This window comes from Ranitomeya imitator, chromosome 2 (assembly GCF_032444005.1).
Source record: "Ranitomeya imitator isolate aRanImi1 chromosome 2, aRanImi1.pri, whole genome shotgun sequence".
In the NCBI taxonomy this organism is placed as follows: Eukaryota; Metazoa; Chordata; class Amphibia; order Anura; family Dendrobatidae; genus Ranitomeya; species Ranitomeya imitator.
The window spans coordinates 723,630,631-723,643,648 of record NC_091283.1 but is presented as its reverse complement, the minus strand read 5'-3'; the positions used below and the strand labels follow the sequence as shown (position 1 = coordinate 723,643,648).

Here is a 13,018-nt window from a genome sequence, read left to right as displayed (position 1 = left end):
CGCTATGAAATATAGGAAGAACCAACTTTGAATATTGACAGCAGCACAATATAGAGGAGATACCCAATGCAGCTTTATGTGAAAAAAATAATGTTAAAGTATAATAATATCAATTATTGTATGATATACTGCTGCATTGGTTTACTCTTAGTGGGATTCAGCTGATATTAATGTTGGATACTTAGGAGACTCACTACTAACCAACAAATAAACTTTATCAAAGCATTTAATACGCCTACTTACGGTGTCTTTAATATTTAGGTTATACTTCATAGAACAATTACTTGCCTTTCTTACTTACCTTACCATATCTGTCATTTAGCTGCTCTCAACTTCTGTTTGGTTTGACCCACCCTTTTAGAACATTGTGTATGATTTTATGTTGAAACAATAAAATACTTATTTTTAAATTATACTATTTACGAATTACACTTTTTGATCTGATCTCTGTGGTTTCCTACTGTTATGGAGTGTTGCCATACAAATTTTGATGGGAGTGCTTCTTTTTGGGCTATGACTATCGGGTACAATGTCCTAAAAATTGAATGATTGACAATTACTTATTTTAGAAAAATTTCCCAAACAATTATATAAATATTTTCATAACTTAACGCAAAGATGTTAACCTAAATTTACCTCTAACGAGGTATAAGGTGTCTAAAAAAACCCCAAACTTTAGAAGTCTGCTTCCCAATGATTCTGAAGTCATTACGTGACATTTCTGACTTGAAAACTGCATATGGCAGACAGGGGTTAAAGTCTGTCATTTCAGGTTAAGGATTATGTTGAGTGCATACGTCCATGCAGAATAACTTTTTGGCTGCTATTAAAAGCCTTGTATCCTGCATTACTCAATAGTTTCCCCTCTGAAGGCTCCACCTCCAATTTTTAGTGGTATCTGAACTAGTGGGAGGAGACCACCTGCTGTAATAGCTCACACATACCATACACCGAGAGAAGCAACATGGAAGACATTATACAACAGTTCCGAGCTGTGTAGCTGTGAACTCTGCACTGCAGCAGGCTAAAGAAAAACTGATCGCTCCAACACAAACCTAAAAACCCCCACAAGTCTTTACTCTACCCTTAATACACTTTCAAACAAGCCCTTTTTAGTGGCTTATTCTTTTATAAGCATTAAATTGTAGTTTGGGATAGTGAGTGACCAGTCAAGAGGGTACTGTTTACCCCAGACTAATCATCCATTAATCATGTTATCACACCCCATGATTTGCAAAAGCATATTCACTGTTGCTGAAACTGTTTGACATCACATGCGGGGCGGTGCTGGTCTTTGCTCGCTCGTTCTATCCTTACACTCTTGCCGGCTCGTCACTTATCAGAGCCGGTGCGGGAGCAGATTGTCACCCCACTGAGAAGAATGTGCACTATGTGACAAGATCCTACTGAGCATGTCAGAATTGACCACCAACACATGCTCAATACATTAGGGACTAGCCCATGCCCCTGAAAACATTAAGGGTATGTGCACACATAGCAGATTTGCCTCTGGAATTTTCTGTGCGGATTCTGCATCTCTTGGCAGAAAACGCAGGTGCAGGTTTGAGGGTATGTGTCCACGTTCAGGATTGCATCAGGATTTGATGCAGGTAAAATCCTGACCAAATCTGCACCTGAGGTCACTGGCAGGTCACCTGCGCTGTCCTTGCGTTGTTTCAGCGTTCTTAAAAGACGCGCCGCATGTCTGTTTCCGCGGGTCTGCCGCATGCGTCTTTTAATGCATAGTGGAGACGGGATTTCATGAAATCCCCTCCACTATGCTGTAACATCTGGACGCTGCGTGTTTGATGCTGCGGCTCTACGCAGCGTTTCATGAACGTGGAAACATACCCTGATGCTTTTTTCTTGCAGATTTTGTGCTGTTTTCATGCATTTTACCCCTGCGGATTTCTATAATGGAATGCGTGCAGAAACACTGCAGATCTGCGCAAAAGAAGTGACATGGTCCTTTTTTTTTTAATCTGCTGAGTTTTCCGTGCAGAGTTTTCAGAGCCATTAGCACAGCATTTTTTTTTTTTTTTGCCACCGATTTACATTGTACAGTAAATCACTTGCAGATCTGCAGCGTTTCTGCGCGGAAAAACCGCTGCAGTTCTGCAGGAAATCTGCAACGTGTGCATATAGCCTAAATAGATAGATTCAAAATTAAAAGTAAATATTAATTTTGGACCACAAAAAAAAATTAAAAAAATTAAAAAAATAAAAATCAATGTACATGTTTAGCATTGCCATAATTGTAGTGACCTGGATAATCATGTTATCAGTTTGTATGTCTGTTTCTTTTTTAGCAGCACAATAGACGTAAAACCAAAACCTAAAAATTCTATGGTGGATTTGCGTTTTCTGCACAATTTCACCACACTTGGATTTTTTTTCCTATTTTCCAGTGCACTGAATGGTAACATGAAAAAAGTCATCAAAACTACAACTCGTCACGCAATAATCGAGCCCCCATATGGCAATGTGGATGGAAAAATAAAAACCAACAGTTATGGCTCTTGGAAGGGGAGGAAATACAGAAAGTCCCCCAGACGTAGATAAACTCCTTTATACATGCTTTTACCTATCATGGGGGGCAATTAATAGGTTTACTATGGTTTCTTAAGATGACACTTGCGAAGCACAGACAAGGTTGGGTTGTGTCAGTATAGCGGACTGCACACTTATGGGAGCCCTCCGGCCTTCTTGTTCACTATGAAGAGACCCAGGGGAGATGTGTGATACCATATTAGCTGCATCCACAGACAGCAGACAACAGAAGTGATGGTGAGGAGGAGGGCCGAGGTACAGGTACAGGCTGAGGTGGGAGACGTGGTTTGCTACTGAGTAGACACTAAGGCTACTTTCACACTTCCGTTTTCTGGGGTCCGTCGTGGTGCAGCAAAATGTCTTATAGACGGACGTCATGAAAATAGGGAAAAACGTGTGCGACGGATCCAGTGTAATGACGGATCCGTCGTAGAGAAATTCCGGGAATTAAATGTCCGGGGAGAGAGAAGAGAGACTGACTTTTTGCCGGACTTGAAAATCCTTCCGGGCATGCTCCGAAGGGGGAAAACTGGATCCGTCGCTGGATTCCAGTGTGTGACGGTCAGCGACAGATCCTGCGTCCAAAGACATCCATTGGAGCAGACGACGGGGAGCCCGGATGCGTCGCTGACCGATTTTCCTTCGTGCACAAAAAACGTTACAATGAACGTTTTCTCTGCAGGACGGATCGCTATTTTACGACGGATCCAGTGCACGACGGATAAAACGGATGGCCATCCGTCACAATCCGTCGCTAATACAAGTTCCTGCATTCTCAAAAATCAACGGATTGTGACGGATCTGAAAAGACGGAAATGTGAAAGTAGCCTAACAGCAGCACTTCCTGACCCTGTTAGAAAAACGGCTTCCCACCAGAGCCTGGCTCCCAGCCCTCCTCCTCCTCCTCCATGATGCACACAGTATCCTGGTACACCTCCCCTCCCCCACCAGCTTCAATTTCATAGCGATCACAGTTTGTTCTGGCACAATCTCTCCAGCTATGCTCCTGACCGGCCATTATCATAAACCTAACAAACAGGAAGAGCTTATATACAGCAATTAAAAGTAATTATAAGAATGTGGGTTTTCTTTTTTTTTTTCCAATCAAGTCACTATTTCCCAGAATATCTCATTAATGGTTCCATGCAGTTTTAATTCTGTAGCTTTATAGAAATACGATGCCTCAGAATAAAGCCCTTAACTGTTGCAGTGAAAACGCAGGCAAATTATTAAAGCGTTTAAAAGGCTGCTGAGACTGGACAACCTTCTGCAAACAAACGTTGACCCCCATTGTGTGCGAAACGGCCATCGTCTGTCTTATGCACCTGTACACTCCTGCAAGCAGGTTTTAAACATTTTGCAATAAAAACACATTTTTATGGGAACGAGAGTACAGTGTTTCCCCTCTTTGAAGCTTCATAAAACTAGACAACAACTGAGGAGGATTGTAGCCTGGTGACAAGATAATTAACTCTTGGTAACACTGTAAAGCAGAATTTATTCCTGGGTTTTGTTAACCCCGACAGGAAACGCGTCACAAATAAAACACACTATTGTCACGTGATCAAGGACCGCCGATGGGTAGTCATGACAGCTGAGTGTTTGCAGAAGACCACTGTGCCTGTCATCATGATACTCTTATGAAAGCCGGCTCGCGACCGATGTTCATAAGAGATCGTGATTTCTGTTATATGCAGCAAAGGCGATCGGACAATCGCAGCATCAAGTGTCCTAAGGGGACTACTCACAATACAGTAAAAAGTGAAGGGATAAAAAAAAAAAACAGCTTTAAAAATATGAAGAAAAAAAAAGCAAATTATAAAAGTTGAAATCAACCCCCCATTGAAATTAAAACTAAGAAAAGAAAAATACACATTTGGTATCGCTGCATTCAGAAACATCTGATCAAAATCTAAAAGTAAACTAATCAGATCAGCAAATGGTTTAATGAAAAAAAAAATCAAAACGCCAGAGTTATGTTTTTGGGACGCTGCAAAAATCCAATAAAAGGCGTTTTCACAACTCAAATAAAACTATACATGTTTGGTATCTGCCTGCATGTACTGACCTGGAGAATCATATTTCCAGATCAGTTTTACCATATAGTGAACATGGTAAATAAAAAACAAAAAATAGGGATTTTTGTGTACTCACCGTAAAATCCTTTTCTCCGAGCCATTCATTGGGGGACACAGACCATGGGTGTATGCTGCTGCCACCAGGAGGCTGACACTAAGTAATACAAAAAAAGTTAGCTCCTCCCCTGCAGTATACACCCTCCTGCTGGCTCCCAGCTAACCAGTTCGGTGCAAAAGCAGTAGGAGATCAATAACGACATCTAAGCGTAAAGCATGTCACATTATATATAAGAGCATAACATATCAAAAGATAAAAACAAAGCATAAGCTAATAACAGGGTGGGAGCTGTGTCCCCCAATGAATGGCTCGGAGAAAAGGATTTTACGGTGAGTACACAAAAATCCCTATTTCTCCTTCGCCTCATTGGGGGACACAGACCATGGGACGTCCCAAAGCAGTCCCTGGGTGGGGACAACATCACCTCAGGCCGTGTAGCCGCTACTTACAAGTGCGCCACCGCGGCCTGCAAAGTCCGCCTGCCCAGACTCACATCTGTGGAAGTGAGTGAATTATAGTGCTTCAAGAATGCATGCGCTCTGGAGGAATTCACAAGCTTGCGGTCGTGCTTGTCGACGTCTGGCGCCTAGAGCCCACAGACAGGGAGAAAGGCTGACATCTAGCACGGAAGGACTCCTGGATGGAGAAAAGAATCCACCAGGCTAACATGGCCGAAGAAAATGGCTAAACCCTTCCTGCGACCGTCAGGAAGCCTACTTACCATCGAAAAATCCTAGTAAAGTGTCCAACCTTTGGAAGGACGTCGTCCTCGATACGTACCTACTCGGAGCACTCGCTTCTTCCAGATTATGGAGAACCCATTCTGCTTTGTGGACTAGAGCCGAAGGAGATGAGAGGACGATGCCCCTGCAACAGTGGGAATATAATACCCCTTGGCAACGAGGGAAGGGGATGGCTAGAGGGCAACCTTGCCTTGATGGTAATAAGGAAAAAAGATAAAGAACAGAGCGTCGAGATCTGAAGACTCATCAGGAGGACAAGAACGCAGAGAAAGAAGGGGAGAGACCCTCCCTGATAGAAAAGTCTATCCGGATCAAAAAAGGAGTCCACTGTAAGATGCCCAGAACCATTAAGGACCCACGGATTTAACGGTACGCGGTAGGGAAGAACTACAGGTTAAGGCTCCCTGCGAGAAAGACCATATTTCCAGCTTGTCGCAATAAGACGGAAAAATACTAGTACCGTAAGCGAGAAAAACCTGACATGGTCAGTGCGGGTCTCCCGGGATCACTGGGGCCCTTCCCGCTTCCGAAAAGATTTCAGACGTAGTGGAAGAGGGGTTATGGAAATTGGTACCATGGAAGAACAGAGCATGCACTGCGATGGACTTGGATCGCGAGGCCAAACCATGAACTGGAGTACATTGGCGTTCAGCTTGGACGCCATCCGAACTACCTCTGGAGTACTCCAGTGAAGGCAGGTCCGATGGAAGACTTCCGAGTGAAGTTCCCACTCACTTGAGGAGAAACCCGGACGGCTGAATATGTCTGCCGCCCAGTGCTCTACTCCAGGGAATGAACTGTTGAGATCACCGAAGATAGATCTCGGCCCATCAGAGAGTGTGAGGTACCTTAGTCATAGCGCTTGACTGTGGGTACTTGCTAGATGGTTAACTTGTGGCACAGCCGTGGCATTATCCAACTGAAGACCCACCAGAAGGCAGAGGACCTGCTGAAGGAATAGCCGTACCGTTCGGATCTACAGAGAGATGATCGGGAGAAGAAAACTGGCAATGGTATTTCCTAATAGCCATTGGGCCAGGAGAAGGCTCTGGAAGAGGAAGGAGCTCAGCGACTACCCTTTGAGAGCCTGATTGACTTGCAGAAAACGAGCGCAGCGAAGGAAACTGCTTCCGTTGACGTCCTTTCCCTCAGAACCCTCCTAGCGAATTGAATGAACCGAGGGAATGAGAGATCAAGTGCGCAAGCTCCCTGTAGAAGGGCCACGACCTAGACTCGAGAGAGAATAACCATCCTACTTGGGCAGGATCATCCTCAAAGAGGATCTGCTGGGCTGGGAATGAAGGAAAAAACTTGTCTAAGTTTAGCTGCTAGCCCAGTAGAGAGGTAATTGCAAGTGATATAGACGACTCAGCGTAGTCCTAGGAGAGTGGCTACAAAGTCGACCAAATAGGGCAGGAGGACCATGCTTCTAAGGTGCAAGAAGCACATGACAGCCGTCATGACCCTTGCGACCACTCTGGTGTGGTAGCCAGGCCGAAGGGTCAGGTCGTGAAAATGCTGTTCGCGAATGGAAAGGCGAAGAGATTAATGTAGAGAGGAGAAATAGGCATGTGAGGGTAAGAATCCCGAAAGTCGATGGATGCCAGAAAAAAACCACCTTTTACTGTTGAAGTAATGGCTGAGCGGAGGAACTCCATCCGAAAAAAGAAAGGGCCTTGTCAAAGGTTGTTAGAAGTTTGAGGTCCAGGAATGGTGATACTTTTCATTCCCTCCATTTTGGAACCAAGATCCCTTAGATCTAGACTGTCCTGGACAATGCTTCCACTGCTGGTTGAGTCTGAAGAAGAGATACGATCCCTTGCTAGTCTCCCGCTCAGAAGATTTGATTGGCCAGCTATACTGTGGAACGAAGAAGTTAAGGTCTGTGACCCGGAGACTTTCATTCCTTCCCTTTGGTCAGGCAACCCATGAGGCGGCTAAGGAAGGGTAGAGCGCTGAACCCGAAACCACAAGACGGAACGAACTAGATTTGCTATCCGACCGTCTGTGGTATATTAATTGATGATACACCGGCCAGGATACTGGTAGGAATACCACAAGAAATTCTGCCCGGATAGTCTGCCAAGTGGCAGAATGCGGGGCTGTAACCAGCAGGTCTCTGCCATCGTCGTGCAGAGAAGAAAATAAGGAAAAAACCTCGATCCACCATCTTCTTAACAGGGACGTGGAGAGGAATTGTCCGCTTTCTTGCATCTGATACAAAACCCTCCTTGTTGGGAGGCCACAAATGTGTGCCTCCGTACATCCCCAGAATTGAGGTTTCCGAGTGGACAGGGCAGGTTGTCTGGCGATAGGCCTGGGAGCAGAAGAAGATACATGGAGGCGACACTCCGTGTGCTCGTCTGTTGAAGGTGTGGGGGGAAATCGGAGCCCTTTAAGGGACCCGTCGCCCATAAAATTCCGACCAGGTATGGAATCCTACTTAGAGGTTTCTGTCCAGTGCATCGCCCGTCAATTTGTTGATGGAGATTTTCTAGAACCTGTACGTTTTTCTAGAATACTTGCGGCCCCTGCTGGCCGACGGCTCCCATTGTAGGAGAGGGAGCATGTTGAGTGCTCCAGAGCTCAGTTAGGGTGACCAGCTTAGGATAGATGATGTGCCCTTAAGACCAGTAAATACTGGTCATGCGCCTTTAAGACTAGGGGTTACTGGTCATGTGCCTTTAAGACCAGGGAATACTGGTCTTGTGCCTTTAGTAAGATGACATACTGTTCTTGTGCCTTTAAAAGCAGGGCATGCTGGACAAGTGCCTTCAAGGACCAGGGCCTACTGGTCATGAGCCCTTAAGAACCAGGACATACTAGTCATGTACCTTTAAGTCCAGGAGATACTGGTCATGTGCCTTTAAAACCAGGGCATGCTGGTCATTTGCGTTTAAGACCAGGGCGTACTGGTCCTGAGCCTTTAAGTCCAGGGCATAATGGTCACATGCCTTAAAGACCAGGGCATACTGGTCGTGTACCTTTAAGACCAGGGCATACTGGTCATGTGCCTTGAAAGCCAGGACGTACTAGTCATGTGCCTTTAAGACCAGGGCATACTGGTTATTGTGTTTAAGACCAGGAAATACTGGTCACGTGCCTTTAAGACCAGGGCATACTGGTCATGTGCCTTTAAGATCAGGGTATACTGGTCACGAGTCTTTAAGACCAGGGCATGCTGGTCACGTGCCTTTAAGATCAGGGTATACTGGTCACGAGTCTTTAAGACCAGGGCATGCTGGTCACGTGCCTTTAAGACCAGGAATACTGGTCATGAGAGGAATGCTGGACATGTACCTTTAAGACCAGCAAGCTGGTCATGTGCCTTTAAGAACAGGAATGCTGGTCATGTGCCTTTAAGACGAGGGCATACTTGTCATGTGCCTTTAAGACCAGGGCATACTGGCCTGATTAAGTACTAAGGAAAAGGTGACCGGCTTCTGACAAAGCAGAGAATGCTGGGGATGTGACCCTTTTAAAACTAGGGGACCCTTAAAACCAGGGAATGCTGGTCCTGGGTTTATTAAAAAGGCATGGAAAGCTGGGGATGCACCTATGGGCCCAGCGACTACTGGGCAGAGTATCAAATACCAGGGAATGAGGTCATGAGACCGGAGGTTAAAAATTAACTTTCGTTGCTGGGAACTCTCAGCTCTCTGTTTGCAAGCCTGCACACCTTACCACTGAACTATACACTCTGTAGTTGCAGGAGCACCAGAGATTGCAGGCCTGAAGTATATAAAAAAAACAGGGAAAGCTAGTCCCTTAATGCTGCCGGGATGCTGCCGGGATGCGTGCCAGGGAAGGGGGGGGGGGGGGGAGGGGAGGGGATATTGGGCGATTCACCTTACTCAGATTCTGAGTCCCCCGTCTGGAATAGCGCTGACTTCAGCGCTGAAAAACCGCCGGCCGCAGCCCCCTCCAGAAGAAATAATGACCGGCAATGGAGGAGGAAGAAGATGGCCGCCGAGATCTCGTCAGGAACGAGAAGCGCCTGAATAGGGGGGCGGAGCCGCTAGAAGGATGCTGGCGGTGGGCGGGGCTTCCCGGGATGCGGCCTAAACAGGGCCGAAGCCGGGGACTAAATTTATGGCTTCGGCCGACGCGCACCCGCAGAGAGAGGGAAAAAAGGCCGCGAAGTTCTGTGGAGACCCTGCCGCTATGGAGCCCTCCTCTGACCGCCAGAAAGAACGAAATCTCACAGCACTTACCCCAATATTGGCAGATGCTGCAGGTCAGAGCTGTGCCCAGGTAGATGGGACTGCAGGGTTGGGGAGCCTCCATCCACCATCCCTGCAAAAGGGGGGTGGAGAGTAACCGTCTGCCTCCTTCCATCATCCGCTTTTTCAGTGGTGATGCAGTGGGGGCTGCTCGGACGCCACACTGGAAGGTGCCTCTGTACAGCCGAGGGTAAAACCTGGTGGACAGGGCTGAATGTCCGGCAATAGGCCTGGCGGCAGAAGAGGATACTGAAGGTGAAACTCCAGTGCTCGTCTGATAAGGGAGGGGGGAGATCGGTGCCCTAGAAGGGGCACGTCGCCCATAGAATCAGCTCAGGCAGTGGCTTCCCACGTCGCAGGAGAGGATACGGAGAGGTAAAACTCCCGTGCTCGCCTGTTGTTGGTTCGAGGAGATCGGAACATGAAAGAATCCGTCGCCCCATTCGACCGTAGTAAAAAGTAAAAAACGGTAAAAAAGAGTTCTTTGGGTCTGAATAGCAGACCCATGTGCCTCCAACGGACACTAAGCAAGAACTGGTTAGCTGGGAGCCAGCAGGAGGGTGTATACTGCAGGGGAGGAGCGAACTTTTTTTGTATTACTTAGTGTCAGCCTCCTGGTGGCAGCAGCATACACCCACGGTCTGTGTCCCCCAATGAGGCGAAGGAGAAAACACACAATCATGGAATTGCACTTTTTTAACCTCTTAATGACAGCCAATACGTCTTTTTACTGACCTGCAATATAAGAGAGTAGCATCCCCATACACGTGACAATCCAGCAGCTGTCGGCTGTCCACTATAGCTGACAACGTGCTGCATCAGCCACGATCAGCGTTGACACCGTCCAAATCTGTTTAACCTCTTAAATGCTGCTGTTAAAATTGACTACATCATATAAATGGTTAACAGGGTGTGGGGGCTTCCTATTTAACTCCATTGGTACCCAGAGATCATGATTGTGTGGTCCTGATGTTTGTCATGGCAATTCACGGCCAAATAGCAGCCCTAGAGGTTGGCAGCTGTAGTAACCTGTTCAGAAGTTAGAGACACTTAGGTGGTAAAAATACACTCATTTCTGTCATGCCACTTTGCATTAATTCCTGAAAACCATCTGAAGGGTTAATAAACTTCCTGACAACAGTTTTCTATTTGTCGAGGGGTGTCGTTTTTAAAATGGTATCACTTTTGGAGGTTTTCCAATGTATGGGACCCCCAAAGTCACTTCAAACCCACATCGGTCCCTAAAAAAATACATTTTGTACATTTCCTTGAAAAAAAAAATGAAAAATTGCTGCTAGAATTTTAGGAGGTTTAAAAATGTAACAAAATAAAAAAACATTTTATAAATTGTGCTTGTGTAAAGCAGACATGTGGGAAATGTTATTTATTCATGTCTTTCTGTGGTATGACTATCCGGATTAAAGGGTAATCATTCAAAGTTTGAAAAGTGCTAGTTTTTTTTTTTACATTTTTGTCAAATTTTTGATATTTTTTATAAACAAAACATATTGATCTAAATATACCATTACAATTATAATGTGCCACGAAAAATCACTGATTTGTTGAAGAATTCCCGAGTTATTACCACAAAGTGACACTGGTCAGATTTAAAAAATTTGGCCTGGTCACTAAGGGGTTAAATTTCACCGCACTTGGATTTTTTTTTTCCTTTCACATTTTCCACTATATGGTAAAATCAATGGTGCCATTCAAAAGTACAGCCTGTCTTGCAAAAAAAAAAAAAAACTCTTGGTTATTACAGAAATATTAATAAAAAAGTTATGGCTCTTGGAAGAAGAAAAAAAAAACGGGAAATGGCTATTGCCTAAAGGGGTTAAAAAATATATAGAAACTTGATTCCAGCTCACCCACTTGCAATATGCTCATCCACCTGGGGCCCAGACACAGGCCTCGCCCTGGCCTCACATCAAGGAAAATAGAAAAAATTGGAGTCTGGCTCAACAGGACTCTGGCTCAACAGGACTGGACTTTCTTTTTCTTTTCAAAAGAAAATATAGTGCATACAAAAGAAAAATGTAAATGTTCCACATGATCCAGTCGACGCGTTTCGACTGCACTAGGCAGTCTTACTCATGACTCATTAGCAAGACTGCCTAGTGCAGCCGAAACGCGTCGACTGGGTCATGTCGACCATGTTAATTTTTCTTTTGCATGCACAAGATTTTCTTTTGAAAAAGATAAGGAAAATCCAGTCCTGTTGAGCCGGACTCTAATTTTTTCTATTTTTCTTCGGTTAAAAAATGCATAATAAAAATAAAAACACAACTACCCATTAGATTAAAGCGGTCAGAAAGAGCTTAAATGTCACTGATGAATTGTGCAATTTGTCACAGATGTTTCAATATAATAATTTCCAAATAATCCATTACAGCATTAATTTGCTGTTTCAATGACAGATCGAAACTTACCAAAACTCTAATGTCAAATCTCTGTTCTTGAGGTAGGTATTTTGGAACTTGAAGAACACAGTTCATTGCAGTGCTTATTAGATTGTCCTGCTCACCAGTCTTTGTGCTGCCCCATTCTGCAGAACAAACATATCATTAGCTTTATTACTGTAAAAACTGCTTCCCATCACACAGAGCGAGCGCCTGCTAAGCCCAGGCACTGCACTGTCAGCAGGGTCACAGCTCTCTGTCAGTGGCGCTGTACTGACATAAAGCAGATGTTGCGTGTTCATACCATTGTCATGTGTTAAATTAAGCAGCACGCCAATGATGGCCCTCATACAGTCCTCCACGGCTTTGCCAACGTGACCGCCCGCACTGTGGTGTATAAGCGACTTGTTGTAAGGAATGCAGATGCTGTCTTCAGCTCGGTTATATCTCTGGATGAACTCCTCACAGTGTCTAAGAGCTCTGTACAAAGAGAAAAGAAATCCTAAAGCAATCACAAACCCTGCCACATAACGTCCGACCCCACATGATCTAATAGGAGATGAAAGGGAATAGGTGTACTTACTTTGCAGAGGACACAATGAGCTGGGAGTCCTTGTATGCAATCAGGTAGCTCTGGTTTTCTGGATTGTGCACAGTCACCTGAGAATAGCAGAAAACACATCACTGTAGACCTGTCTAATCATACAAATGATGCCAGGGTATTTAACAAGTAGTGTTTTGTTTTTTTGTTTTTTAAACTTTAACGCATTAAAAAAACAATTGAGATACAAATGTAAAAAATGTGAAACACCAATACATAAGCAATAGTGCTAATAAGAGCATCTTCCGCGTGCTCGGATATTATGTTCGAGTCCCCGTGGCTGCATGTCTTCCTAACAGTCAATCCCTGCATGTGTTGTGGCTGTCGAACAGCTGCGAGACAGGGAGCCGCAGGGACTCGAACATA

General features: G+C 45.0%; 1 protein-coding gene across 4 annotated transcripts in view; it reads right to left on the bottom strand.

Annotated features, from left to right (window-relative positions):
* WAPL (WAPL cohesin release factor) overlaps nt 1-13,018 on the bottom strand; it is a 133,819-nt gene that overhangs the window by 28,514 nt on the left and 92,287 nt on the right. For all 4 annotated transcript variants that reach the window (XM_069753190.1, XM_069753191.1, XM_069753187.1 and 1 more), the window contains 3 exons: nt 12,635-12,711; nt 12,356-12,531; nt 12,082-12,197 (listed from right to left, as the gene is read on the bottom strand). In XM_069753190.1, the coding sequence (XP_069609291.1) occupies nt 12,082-12,197; nt 12,356-12,531; nt 12,635-12,711 (369 nt within the window). The remainder of the gene's footprint in view (nt 1-12,081; nt 12,198-12,355; nt 12,532-12,634; nt 12,712-13,018) is intronic.